A 12,381-nucleotide genomic window follows, 5' to 3' on the forward strand; every position below is an offset into this window, starting at 1 on the left:
CGGGGAGCCCGGTAGGACTTTTCAGGCAGTAGAACAGCACGAGAACAGCAACCGTTGTGCTTATTTGTGCAGTGCCAATAGCTTGCTGGGGTTTGGGGCAGGTATCTCCTCATCCTGCCTGTCTGTAAAGAGCTTACAGTCTAGGCAGACCGTGTACAGACACAAGAAGGGAGACAAGAAGTGATGAAATCCATGTGATTTGAGCACACATCAAGGTAATTCACACCTGTGCTTAACCACGCTGGAGGATGGGAGAAGCCATCTGTCCGGTAGCCGGGTCCCCCAGCGGTGTGCTTTCTGCAACGTGTATAGGAATGCTGCTGTGAGTACAAATAACACAGATTATTATTATAAGGGCCAGCTGGTCTTCATGCTTCAGGATGTCAGCTATCACCTGCTAGAGGCCAGGGAGAAATTTCCTTCCAGGAAGCTAAGTACACTTGGGGGGCTTATGCCTTTCCCCAAGAATCCAACAGGCAGATTAGGTCTATTCTGGGGAGACAGTCATGAGGTAGATAAGAGAATTAGTGGCTAAGGGGATTTCTGGTGGATGCATCTAGTGACTCCATCCATATCCAGTGCTTTCATTGCCACCTTCCAGATGATCCTAAGACAATGAAGCAACCTCCTCTCTTCTCCTTCCCTCCCTGCCTTCTCCCCCATCACTCCCTCATTTTACACAGCAGAGCCAGGTGGGAACCTTGTCTTGCCATCCCTGTAATCCTGAGGCCGGTGAGTCCAGGGGGAGACAGCCAGGTGACGTACCTGCTCTGAAGGATGAGTTGCTGGATTGAGGTTGACATGTCTTAATATCTCTGCCAGTGCTTTCAGTCTCCATCAAGTGCTTTGGGAAGCACGTTAGCACTGGAGCAGAAGTGTCACCCTCTGGCATCTCTTTCTCTCAGCCGGAAGTTGTTGCAGTCGCCCCTTTCACCAAACCTTTTCTATCCCAACCATTTATGCAGCGTAAAAGCCCTCGTGGAACTGGGGGGGAGTGGTGGTGTCAGTTCAGATCCGGTGGAATGTTCCACACGACTTGTCCGTGTTAATTGGCGCTTTTTGGGGGACGGCGAGGCGGGTATGGTTGCCTCTTGCCTGCTCACGGAGCTCGGAGCCAAAGAAGGTCGCTGGTGACGCATTTAGAAAAGAGTGGAGTCACAAAGAGACATTTAACAGCATTTGTTGTAACCCACAGGGATTTCATTTAGATAAATAGGTGCTGACCTCCTTGGTGCTTTGGGTGCAGGCCCAACAAGCCCTGGTTTGAAATATTAAGTGCCTAAAAACATCATAGTAGGGAGGATTTCCTCCCACCAATGGGAATCAGAAGCCACTTGTTTACGGGTAGCAGGAAAATCATCCCAGCTCTAACCAACTTGATTCAGTTTTCTTTGTGCTGTGTTTATAACCCAGTCCTCCTTTAATTAACAGTTGCCATCACGACGATTCCTGATGCCCTTGGACCCTGCCTTTCTCTGTTAAAATAAGAAAAACCAACACTTCATTGTTCTTAGTCGCAGCGCTTCTGTGAAAACGGCACGCTAAGTCTGTTGGGAGCCTCCGGGCACTGTTCTATCGGTGTCTCGAACAAGCGTTCCAGGAGCGCCTGGCTTGCAGAACCCTGCTTTCCTGTGCCACCTGCACATGTTTTTAAATAGCTGGCCGTGAGATGTTAAAGGGCTATCCTTGCTTCCCGCATGTATCAGGCGGCTTAGAGTCTGTGAAGTACGAGTCCAAAGCTGCTGGTTGGGAGGCTGCTGCTTGGGGATGAATATTACAAGCTGTAATATCTAAGGGACTTTCTTATTTATCATGGGTCTTTCCGCTTAGTGCTACAAAGAGGCCATCTTGATGAGTTATTAGGATGGGGAAAGATCAAGACGGTCATTCAGATTGCATCTCCGGGTGGCTTCATGCTGCAGTACGTATCAGAGGGTCTGCCCCCTTAGCCCCTCCTAATAAAATGTATCCTATGCTGCTTTTTCCAAAAGGCAGCAAACCCCCGATTTTGTATTTAATGTAAGTAACGTACAGTGGGTAAGACCCTACCTAGATCTAAGGGGATCCCCACAGACAGAGAATCCTTCACCATTATTCTAGTGTTTCATGTCTATCGCCGGACTGTTGTGATGTCTCTGTCAACATCGATGGCATGAGGTGGGCTGTGCCCTGCGTTCGGTCTCCCTTTTCAGCCCTTCTGGGGCACCATCTGCCATTGGTGCTGGCAAAAATGATCGGGGCGATTGAGATGGGGGCCAGTCACTACTGAGAATACCACCCTTGGGTGCTACTCAGGCAGCTCAAAGGGGCAGGAATCCGTCCCCCCAGAACTCCCTGCTGCTTTAAAGCTGGAGGAGATGACTCCTGCACTGGCTGCCTCCCAGACTCCCCCAGCTCCACTGGAGGGTGGAGAAGCAGGATGTGATGTGATGTGCTACACCAGGCCTCCACTGGCTGGAGGGTTCTATCTCCTGCCTGGGCACTCAGGAATCAGGATGATGGAGCCATTGCCGGCTCCTTGGCGCCCCCTTCTGTCCTGCCCCAAGCAGGCTCAACCACAGGCCCTACATCTTTTTGGTGTCATGTTCTTTTGGGGCCTTGCTGCTAAATAACTAAAACTGTTTGTGTTTCAGCAAGGATTCATTCCCACCCCTAGGCTTCCAGCTCCCCGTTCAGACCTGCAGTAATAAAAAAACATGTAGTGCTTTTATCACACTCGTCTTGATCAAAGCACGTTATGACTCCTCCTAAGCCCTGTGAGCTGGGAAAGGATCACTATTGACAAAGGGGGAAGCTGAGGCATGGAGAAGGGAGAGCCCCTTGCCCCAAGCACACAGAGGGTAGCTGGTGTCAGGGCTGGGATTAGAACTCACGGGAGGTGGTTGGAGTCCCCAGGTTTAAGGCCAGAAGGGACCATCCGTTCACCTAGTGTGACCTGACAGTCACAGGCTGTTCAATATCACCAAGCCCGACAATGGGAATTAGACCAAAGTATTACAGCCCTTAGGAGTCTGAACTATTGTTGGCACTGAAGTTGCACCAGTGATTCTGTGGCACCTCTGCTTGTGCACATCCGGGTGATTGCTTTGCTGCCCCCAGAGCTTTGCTGAGCAGGGAGCAAAGCCCTCCCCCAGACACAGATCTCCTCAGGGGGCACAAGGGAAGCATCCCCCGCCCATCCCCAGCTCATCTTTTTGTTTTGTTTTGTTTTTCCCCTCCCCTCCCCTGTTTTTTTCCATTCGCTCCAGCGTGTGGAAAATCTCTCTTTCATAGGGTCTCTGCGTCTATCAGGTCAGATCACTTCACACCTCGTCGCCCAGCCAGTGCGGCTATTCCGGGGAAGGGGGAGGGATTGGGGAGGGAGCGCGTGGTGGTGAGGGTTAAACTGCCGAGGTCTCCTGCTCGTTCTTCTTTTCCCTGGCTTGATCTCTTTTGAGGGTGCAAGCAGCTCGCCGTTATCTGCCAAAGCCGTAAACCTGGGAGAGGCCAGCCCGATGCCGTGACTAGACCTGCGCTTTGCTAATTCATGATGGAGTCGGCTCCAGGGCCATTTTAGTCACTTGCCCTCCGATGTTTCCATGTGGGACTGTTCCATTCTTGTGTACAGCTGCCCCCTGCTCCAATGTGCTTTCAGTTCCCACTTTGATAACAGCCGCCCCCCACGCTCTCGTTTAACTGTCTGCCGGTTCCTTTTTTGTCTCTGCAGGTGCTGACGTCCCTTTGGAGGTTCTGTGAGTTTCGCTGAACTGGGGCCTTCCTGGCTGGGGTGGGAGGTCGTTGCCGAGAATGAGGATCCTTTGTAGCCTGGGAATGTCTTCGCTGGTCCCTCTTGTGAACCTCCTCTCCTTGCTTCTGATCGGCTGCGTGTCTGAAAGTAAGTGACACCCCCCATCCCCGTGGCTTCTAGGCTCTTACCTGGCATCTCCACCACTTGCATTCCTTTGCAGCTCAGTCCTCATAGAAGGGACAGGCCCGATGGAGCATCTCTTTTTAAGGGGCCAGTTAGCACATCCCCTCCCCAACCCATTAATAAATGTTGAGTGTGAATTTGGTGCAGGTGAAGGGTTTGGTGCCTTGAAGGCCTCTGCTTATCTCCAGCCCAGGCATCTCAAGCTTCCCATGTGTTCCTCAGCTATTGTTCCCAACCCTGCCTTCAAGGGATCTTGTATGGAGAGGAGGGAGGAGCAGCACAGTCTCTGTTGCCCATTTCAGGCCATGTCTACATCTAAAATTTTGCAGCGCTGGTTGTTACAGCTGTATTAGTACAGCTGTATAGGGCCAGCGCTGCAGAGTGGCCACACTTACAGCAACCAGCGCTGCAAGTGGTGTTAGATGTGGCCACACTGCAGCGCTGTTGGGCGGCTTCAAGGGGGGTTCCGGGACGAGAGAGCAAACCGGGAAAGGAAACCAGCTTCGCCGCGGTTTGCTCTCTCGGTCCCGGAGCCACCCAGCAAACCGCAGGGAAGGAGACCTGCTTGCTCGGGGTTCTGGGACCGAGAGAGCAAACCGGGAACGCCGCGGTTTGCTCTCTCGGTCCCGGAGCCAGCCAGCAAACCGCAGGGAAGGAGACCTGCTTGCTCGGGGTTCCGGGACCGAGAGAGCAAACCGGGAAAGGAAACCAGCTTCGCCGCGGTTTGCTCTCTCGGTCCCGGAACCCCGAGCAAGCAGGTCTCCTTCCCTGCGGTTTGCTGGGTGGCTCCGGGACTGAGAGAGCAAACCGCGGCGTTCCCGGTTTGCTCTCTCGGTCCCGGAACCCCGAGCAAGCAGGTCTCCTTCCCTGCGGTTTGCTGGGTGGCTCCGGGACCGAGAGAGCAAACCGCGGCGTTCCCGGTTTGCTCTCTCGGTCCCGGAACCCCGAGCAAGCAGGTCTCCTTCCCTGCGGTTTGCTGGGTGGCTCCGGGAATGCGAGAGCAAACCGCGGCGAAGCTGGTCTCCTTTCCCGGTTTGCTCTCTCGGTCCCGGAACCCCGAGCAAGCAGGTCTCCTTCCCTGCGGTTTGCTGGGTGGCTCCGGGACCGAGAGAGCAAACCGGGAAAGGAAACCAGCTTGATTACCAGAGGCTTCCTCCTTCCACGGAGGTCAAGAAAGGCGCTGGTAACTGTCTACATTGGATTACCAGCGCTGGATCACCAGCGCTGGATCCTCTACACCCGAGACAAAACGGGAGTACGGCCAGCGCTGCAAACAGGGAGTTGCAGCGCTGGTGGTGCCCTGCAGATGTGTACACCTTCAAAGTTGCAGCGCTGTAACTCCCTCACCAGCGCTGCAACTTTCTGATGTAGACAAGCCCTCAGTCTCTGCAGAGGCTGCTAAATTGGCCTGGGTATTTTACTGATGTCACCCCTTGCTTGTTGGGAACAGGACTGAGACCCGGCAAAATCATTTCATGTGGTCCTATCCCATTTTCCCCTTCCCCCAAACATCTGTCAGACACTAGCGACCCTTGGCCCGCTGCTCACCAGGGTTGGAGTCAAACCAGCAGCTGAAGCAGAGTTTTCTGTTCCCCATCTCATGAGCCAGCCAGTCCTAGTTTAACACTGTTTTTATCTTCTCTGCCTTGCAAGGGTCGCTGTAAAAACCTCAGCAACTTGCGTGTAATGGTCCTTCAGCACAAAGGCCGATCACTCGGAGATCAGCAGAATAGACTTTTCCCAACTGATTCAATTATGACTTTTTCTTCTCCCCCAGCAAAACTTCTCGAAGCTGGCAAAAGAGCTGTTCTGGTCAGCACAGTGCTTGACAGCTTTGCATGTAATCACTTCCTTATTGGGGTTTATTAAGAGGAGGTGTTCGTCGGGGATTCAATGGGGAAGGAGACCCTTTGTCGCTGGGATTTTTTTTGTTTGATAGCACTTCATCTTCTCTGCAGAAGATCGGGCAGATGTTTGCCATTCCCTGGCATAGCACTCACGTTTATACAAGTTCCGTTTAGCCCTTTTGCGTGTGGGAGGATTGTACATGTATGGGAAGATATGGTACTTCCTCATTTACTAAGAGAGGGAAGGGAATTGATTTCCAAGAGGTTCAGAGCTGGGTCATTCCTTGGTATGGGATCTCAGCGTTTTTAATGTACAGTTCTACATATATGCATGTGTCTTGTTATAATGGTGACAGTGTGGCCTAGTGGTTAAAACGGGGGGGCTGAGAACATGGAGTCCTGGGTTCTGTTGTTGCCACCGACTCATGGTGTGATCCTGTTGTGAAGCGTGCAGAAAAACCCAGTGTATGTTCATGCACAAGTGTTTGCATTTGTATGCATCTTTGCCTGCACACAGCCCGGACTTGTGTGTGTGTTGTAGGTGCTGAGCAGCTAAGAAAATCAGGCCCAATAATTATTGTTTTTTAAGATGTGCGCATCTGAACTGAGTGCTCACAACCCCTCTTGATGCCTGTTGGAGCTTTGGGGGCCCATAAGCCTTAACTTCCTTGCAGTCTTTACTTTCCCTGTCTGTATCATGGGAGGGGGATTCTATGTACCGAGCTCCGGTGGGGTGGGGCTTAGGTTATGGGACATTTGTGAAATGGTTTGAAATCCCCCAAGGTTGCTATACAACTGCCCTGTATCTTTGCTGTGTTTGAGAGAAACCAGGCGGTGCGTTAGGAAGTGCAGCTGTTTGGGAAAGACAGATTGTGGCTGAAGGCACCTGTTGCATGGCCCAAGCTGTGCCGGTGACTGGCATCACTAAACACCTTGTTGCTGGCTGCCAGGAAGCTGCTTGGCTTTTCTGCACCGTAACTCTGCAGTGTCCTCAGATCCCTGGCAGTAAAGCCCTGGGTGTGTGTGTGTTATATCTTGCTTTCTCTGGGTTTATTTGCTCCCTGTATGCAGCTTTACCTCCCGGCCCTTCCCACATCTCCAGTACAAGACCTAAAAAGACCCAGGCTGTTTTGCCCTGACCTGCAGGCTGCTGTCTGTCATGGGCAGATGAGTGAGTGGGAGATGATTATTGGGTCCTCCCACTCTGTCCGGCCCTATGCTGGGTGTATAGATGGGCAGGGTTTCCCGTCTATCCTGCAGGGTTCTCTCTCAACTCAAGTTGCTAAGAGGATGGGGAACAGAATTTCTCTTCCTCCCTGTCTTGCAGAATTGTGTCCCCTTGGTGGAAGGGCGAGGGAGCGTCATGGTTTCTCTTCCTCTGTATTTCAGGGTAGCTTGTGGTCTGACAGGCAGGTGTGTGTGGCTGTGGCTGGCAGGGATTCTCTCCCAATCTGTTCCTAGGGGCCTGATGCTGCTGGAGACCTCACTGGGCTGTACCTATGAATAAATGAACGGGGATAATGAATTGGTTTGGGCACTGGTGCACTTCAGTCCCTCCTGTTCTTCACCTGCAGCACGTGCTAGTTGAGTCTCCTGTGGGCTGGAATACTGGGCTTTGATTTTGGTCGCTGAGTTTAGGGTTTGGGTGGTGCTGGTGGCCTGCAATGTGGAGATCAGACTAGATCCAGTGGGCCCTTAAGGCCTTAACATCTATAACCCCCAACACACACACGCATTCCAAGAGCCGCTGATTTGGAAGAGATTTCTAGGAGCCGCCTGGGATGCCCCAGCCTCCACCCACCCACTCCGTAGTGCTGGAGCCAGCCTGTGCCACTCGCCGTGGAGGTATCTCAACAGCAAACAGCTTTGCCTGTCACAATCGTTGAGGCAGTGTGAGGTTCTGACAATGTTGTCTCCGGTTGTATGGCCTTGGGCTCTCGTGTGTAATCTCTTGGCTGGCTTCCATTTGGCTGGTGCTCACCACAGCACTGACCTGTTTTCCTGTCCTCATTCCCCATGGGACACCACGACTTTGCAGCCACCAAGGCGGTGTCGGCGAGCGGGTGCTATCGCCACTTGCCTGTTAGGAGTCCCAGCTCAGAGGTGACAAACTCCTTGCTCCTGAGTGGTGGCTTCTTCCCAGCTCCAGAGGGAAGGGGTGGGCTTGTGGTGAAAGCACAGAGCTGAAAGCCAGGACTCCTGCACTCTACTCCCACCTTAGTCGTCTTTCTGTGCGACACTGGGCAAACCACTGCCTCTTCTGTGCCTCAGTTTACCCCTTGTAAAAGGGCTCTTCAAACACTTCCCCCTGTTTCGCAGGCGTGCAGTCAGATTTAAATAATTGATGGAGACTTTTGAAGAGAACGCGGCATGGAAAGACAGCCATGGTATTAAGAAAAAAATAAATCGTACACTATTTTTAACCTATTGCTCTTACTAGACACTTTTAAGACAAATATAAGTTAAAGGGGATAAAGAAGTAAATTTTCTCTATTTGATGGTTTTTTTCCTTTGTGTGTAGACATTTTCAGTCTTCCCTTGTATAGTTGGGGGCAGGCACAGAATTCAAAATGGTTAACTCTGGTTGTGTGGGTTTTTTTTAAAGCTTCTTAAGTGAGAAGTACCATCATTGTTTATTCAACCAACCCTTGGCAATAATAATGTTTAACATGGGAATGGCCAGACTGGGTCAGACCAGTGGTCCATCTAGCACAATATCCTGTCTGCCTACAGTGGCCAGGGTGAGATGCTTCAAAAGCAATGAACTGAACAGGGCAGTCATCAAGTTACCCATCCTCTGTTGTCCAGTCCCGGCTTCTGGCAGTTTGAGGTTTAGGGACACCCAGAGCGTGGGGTTGCATCTCTACCCATCCTGGCTAATAGCCATTGATGGACCCATCCTCAATTAAATTCTCATTCTTTTTTTAATCTAGTTATAGTTTTGGCCTTCACAACATCCCCCCGGCAATGAGTTCCACAGGTTGACTGTCTGTTGTGTGAAGAAGTGCTTCCCTTTGGTTGTTTTAAACCTGCTGCCTAATGCTTGTACTACAGTAGCACCTAGAGGCCTTCCCAGAGATCCCATTGTGCTAGGTACTGTACATATGTCCACACACACACACCGTGAGAGACAGATCCTGCCCCAAAGACCTTACAATCTAACTCAACAAGGGAAATAGGCACAGAGCCAGGAAATGACTTGCCCAAGATCAGTGGACCACCAGATTTCTTGATTTCCAGTACAGGCATTGCTGCCTCTGCAGCTAGAACCTTGGAGCCTCTTACTTGCACACGTGAATATACACAGTAAGGTTTGTCTCAGGGAATCGAAAACCAAAAAAGCCACAGGATCTTTCCTGGCCCCTTCTCTGTGACGTACAAATCCATTTGGTGCAGTAGTGTGTGATAGGCCATATAGATTTGGCCTCCTATCCCCATCTCTGACCTGAAGGCGCTAATGTGCATTTTTAAGTGCTCCTCAATCACAGATAAAGCCACTTACCGCGTAGAAATGTTTTATTCTTATAAGCAAAATTAGCATGTTTGCTCTTAAAGTGCATTTCGTTCATTGATTAAACCTGTGCGTTTTGCAGTAGAACCTTGCTAATTGGTACTTCGTTCGGCCCCGCACAAAAAGCTGGTAGCCTGCGTCCCCCACCCTAGCAAATTTTAATAGCAGGTGTTGTAGTGAGCGTTATTTATGATTGATGTTCCCTTCTTGTTACAAATCGTGTTTTAGAACGATTCCTACCATGCTCCCAAGTATTGCTGAAAATAATTACAGCTCAGTTGGAATCGCCAAAACAAAAGGATAAAGCCCATTTTATGATGCATTGCCTGGGCGTCTTTCCTTCCGTTGTGCTTGCTCTGTGCTTGGTTTTCAGAATGCCGTAACCCTCAGTGGGCTCACAATTCTCCTGCACTTTTAAACTGCGCTGCTGCCGATATAATGCTGTTGTGGAGGCTGGCTGTAGGCGGCAGCATGGCTGGCTTGCTGTTTAAGGAGGGGACTGTGGCTGGGTATGTGCCCCATACCAGTATGAAAAGAGTTAACTAGCGCTGGAGAGCTCTGTGAAGGTACCTAGCCACATCTGGTGAGTGCCCCAGCTCCTGCTTAGTGATGAATCCCAGCTGAGGGTTCCTATGAAGAGAGGAAGTCTGTAGTGGGTTGTGGCAGGGCTGGAGTCAGGGATTGCAGTCAGTCTCTGGGATCAGAGAGTGGAAAGAACACCCAGAGGGCAGAAGGATATTGAAGTTTGTACGTATATGCGGGAATTGATTGGGAGATTCTAGAGGAGAGCCCTGTGAAGCCTGGCCCTGCCCAAAGGCTAACCTTAGAGAGGCCTAAGAAAGGCTGGGTAGGAAGAGAAGTCCAGCGAAGCAGCAGCAAGGAGATGGACTGAGCAGATCTTGGTTGCTGTTTATAGGATCCCTGGACCAGAACTTGGTGTAGGGGGAGAACCTGGGTTCCCCTGCCAGCCACTGGCTAGTGGCATGAGTCCAGAAACGGGACAAAGATGGCAGAGAGCCTTGAGGGGAGGGGTGTAGGGTGCCCAGACAGCAAGTGTGAAAAATCGAGAGGAGGTGGATGGTAATAGGAGCCTATATAACAAAGGATCCAAAAATCGGGACTGTCCCTATAAAATCAAGACATCTGGTTACCTTAGAGGGGTGAGAACAGTGGGGCCTGGAGTTGGGGCTGAAGACTTTACTGGACTGTTAATTCGTGGGACTTCGATACACCAGAAAGTGGGGGAATTTAAAGGGACCTGTCTGGAAGGCCAAGTCACAAGAAGAGAGAGAGGCTGCTGAAGGGCTGGAGCAGCTGTTGGCAAGAGTGCTAGGCAATGAACAAGCTGCTGTGCCAATCCCAGCCCTTGGGGCACATCTGTGGTAAGGGCACTCTTTTACAGAGAGTACATCTTGCACACCTAGGAGTCTAGTCTAGATACATCTAGTACGTCTACATGGGAAGCAGGATGCTGTGCCAGTGGGTCTCAGAGTCTGGGTCTGTAGTGTCGGGCTCGCAGGACTCATGCTACGGTGCTAAACACAGATGTGTAGTTATTTGGGCTCGGGCTGGAGCTACCCTCCTCCTGAGTCTTCAGAGCCCACAGTCCAGCCCAAGGCCAAACATCTACACAGCTATTGTCAGTGCCTTAGCAGAGTCTGGGCTCTGTGACTCATCGCTGTGGGACCCTGCCTGCTGTGTCGACATACCCTAGGAGATGATGCGGTGGGTGGGTGGGTGGGTGGGGAATATGCCGGTCTAGATCAATGTTACAGCTAGACTCTGTACACACCGTGTTAGTGTAACCCACTTTTCAGTGTGTGCCCATATATCTCCTTTTATGGTGAGTCCACAGAGGATGTGAATTGGTTCCAGTTACAACTCCAGAACCTGACTCTTTAGCTTAACCTGTAGCAGCTCGTGCTTTTAGCAGAGGTCTTGGGTTCAATCAGTGGGGTTGTCCAAGATGGCAGTTGTAGTGAAACCAAAAAGGAGGTGATGCTCTCCATCTCGGGCATCTATGGACCTTTTAAGATGCCCCCCGCTGTAAATGGATCTTTCTCAGGGAGCAGAGGATATATTGGGAGACGGCTGCCTTCTCTTCAAATAGACGCACCCTGAGAGCAACTCGTGATGCCACACTGACGCTGTGATGTGATGGGCATTTTCGTCGGCCCCAAAAGGGCTCCTGGACGCATTTGCGTCCTGTGAGCATAAAGTAGTGCATGGGGGATCCTCCTGCAGAAATCAAGATGCTGAACTGGAGAACCATGGTGCGTGCTTAGGGAGCAGCAGCTCTTGCGAGAGGGACACCCAGTAGGGAGCATGCTTTGGGGGACGATAGTGGTTGGACTGGTAACTGGTGGATTGTCTGTCTGCAGCTGCTCCTCACTCCCTCTGCCAGCAGCGTCTCAAGTCGATTGAGAGAGGAAGAGGACCCTTAATTGCACCGACCAATTCCATGGGGCCTGTGTGGGAGGGAGTGCTGCTTACCCAAGCCAAGGAGAGGAGGGGAGCTCCCATCTGCTTCTAGCACAGCGAAGCAGGGAGCTGTGCTCCTCTCCCACACCTGCTTGCTTTACCAGCTGCCGTGCTCCTCCATAGATGGGAGACACCTTGCTCACCCTTGTTCCTTCTGAGCCCCCTCCCTGTCGTGTGTCTCAGCTGCTCTCCAGTCTGCCGTTGTCAAGGGCTGTGGACCAGACGCCTTCCCACTCAAGGATGCCAAATTAAGCCTGCGTGTCACCTTGCTTAAGTGCCTGATTAAATTAAACCTTGTCTGCACGGATCAAGTGATGTCACTTGGTTTTTCTATTGTTATTATTTAAATCAAATAGAAAATGCTGACTTTTCAATCCAAACAAGAGAAGAAATAAATCATCTTTGGAAAGCCTCTGCAGCGGGGAAAGAGAGTCACCTGCACCCAGGCAGCTGCAGCCACCTGCCAGACTAATGTGCATTGGGATTGCCACAGCCAGGGGGCGCTAGACACCCTCTTTTGGTTTTCCACAGGAGCAAGGGAAGCATCCATCATTGGAAAAAGTGACCTCCTACCAAAGGTTCTTGCTTTTGGGTGTAGTTGGATCACTAGGAATAATCCAGATCTCCAGTAT

General features: G+C 51.3%; 1 protein-coding gene across 17 annotated transcripts in view; it reads left to right on the top strand.

Annotated features, from left to right (window-relative positions):
- Nucleotides 1-12,381, top strand: part of PTPRS (protein tyrosine phosphatase receptor type S) — a 247,104-nt gene that overhangs the window by 108,441 nt on the left and 126,282 nt on the right. For all 17 annotated transcript variants that reach the window (XM_030540232.1, XM_030540234.1, XM_030540233.1 and 14 more), the window contains exon 2: nt 3,707-3,874. In XM_030540232.1, the coding sequence (XP_030396092.1) occupies nt 3,787-3,874 (88 nt within the window). In that variant the 5' untranslated portion in view covers nt 3,707-3,786. The remainder of the gene's footprint in view (nt 1-3,706; nt 3,875-12,381) is intronic.

Source organism: Gopherus evgoodei, chromosome 22 (genome assembly GCF_007399415.2).
Source record: "Gopherus evgoodei ecotype Sinaloan lineage chromosome 22, rGopEvg1_v1.p, whole genome shotgun sequence".
Lineage (NCBI taxonomy): Eukaryota > Metazoa > Chordata > Testudines > Testudinidae > Gopherus > Gopherus evgoodei.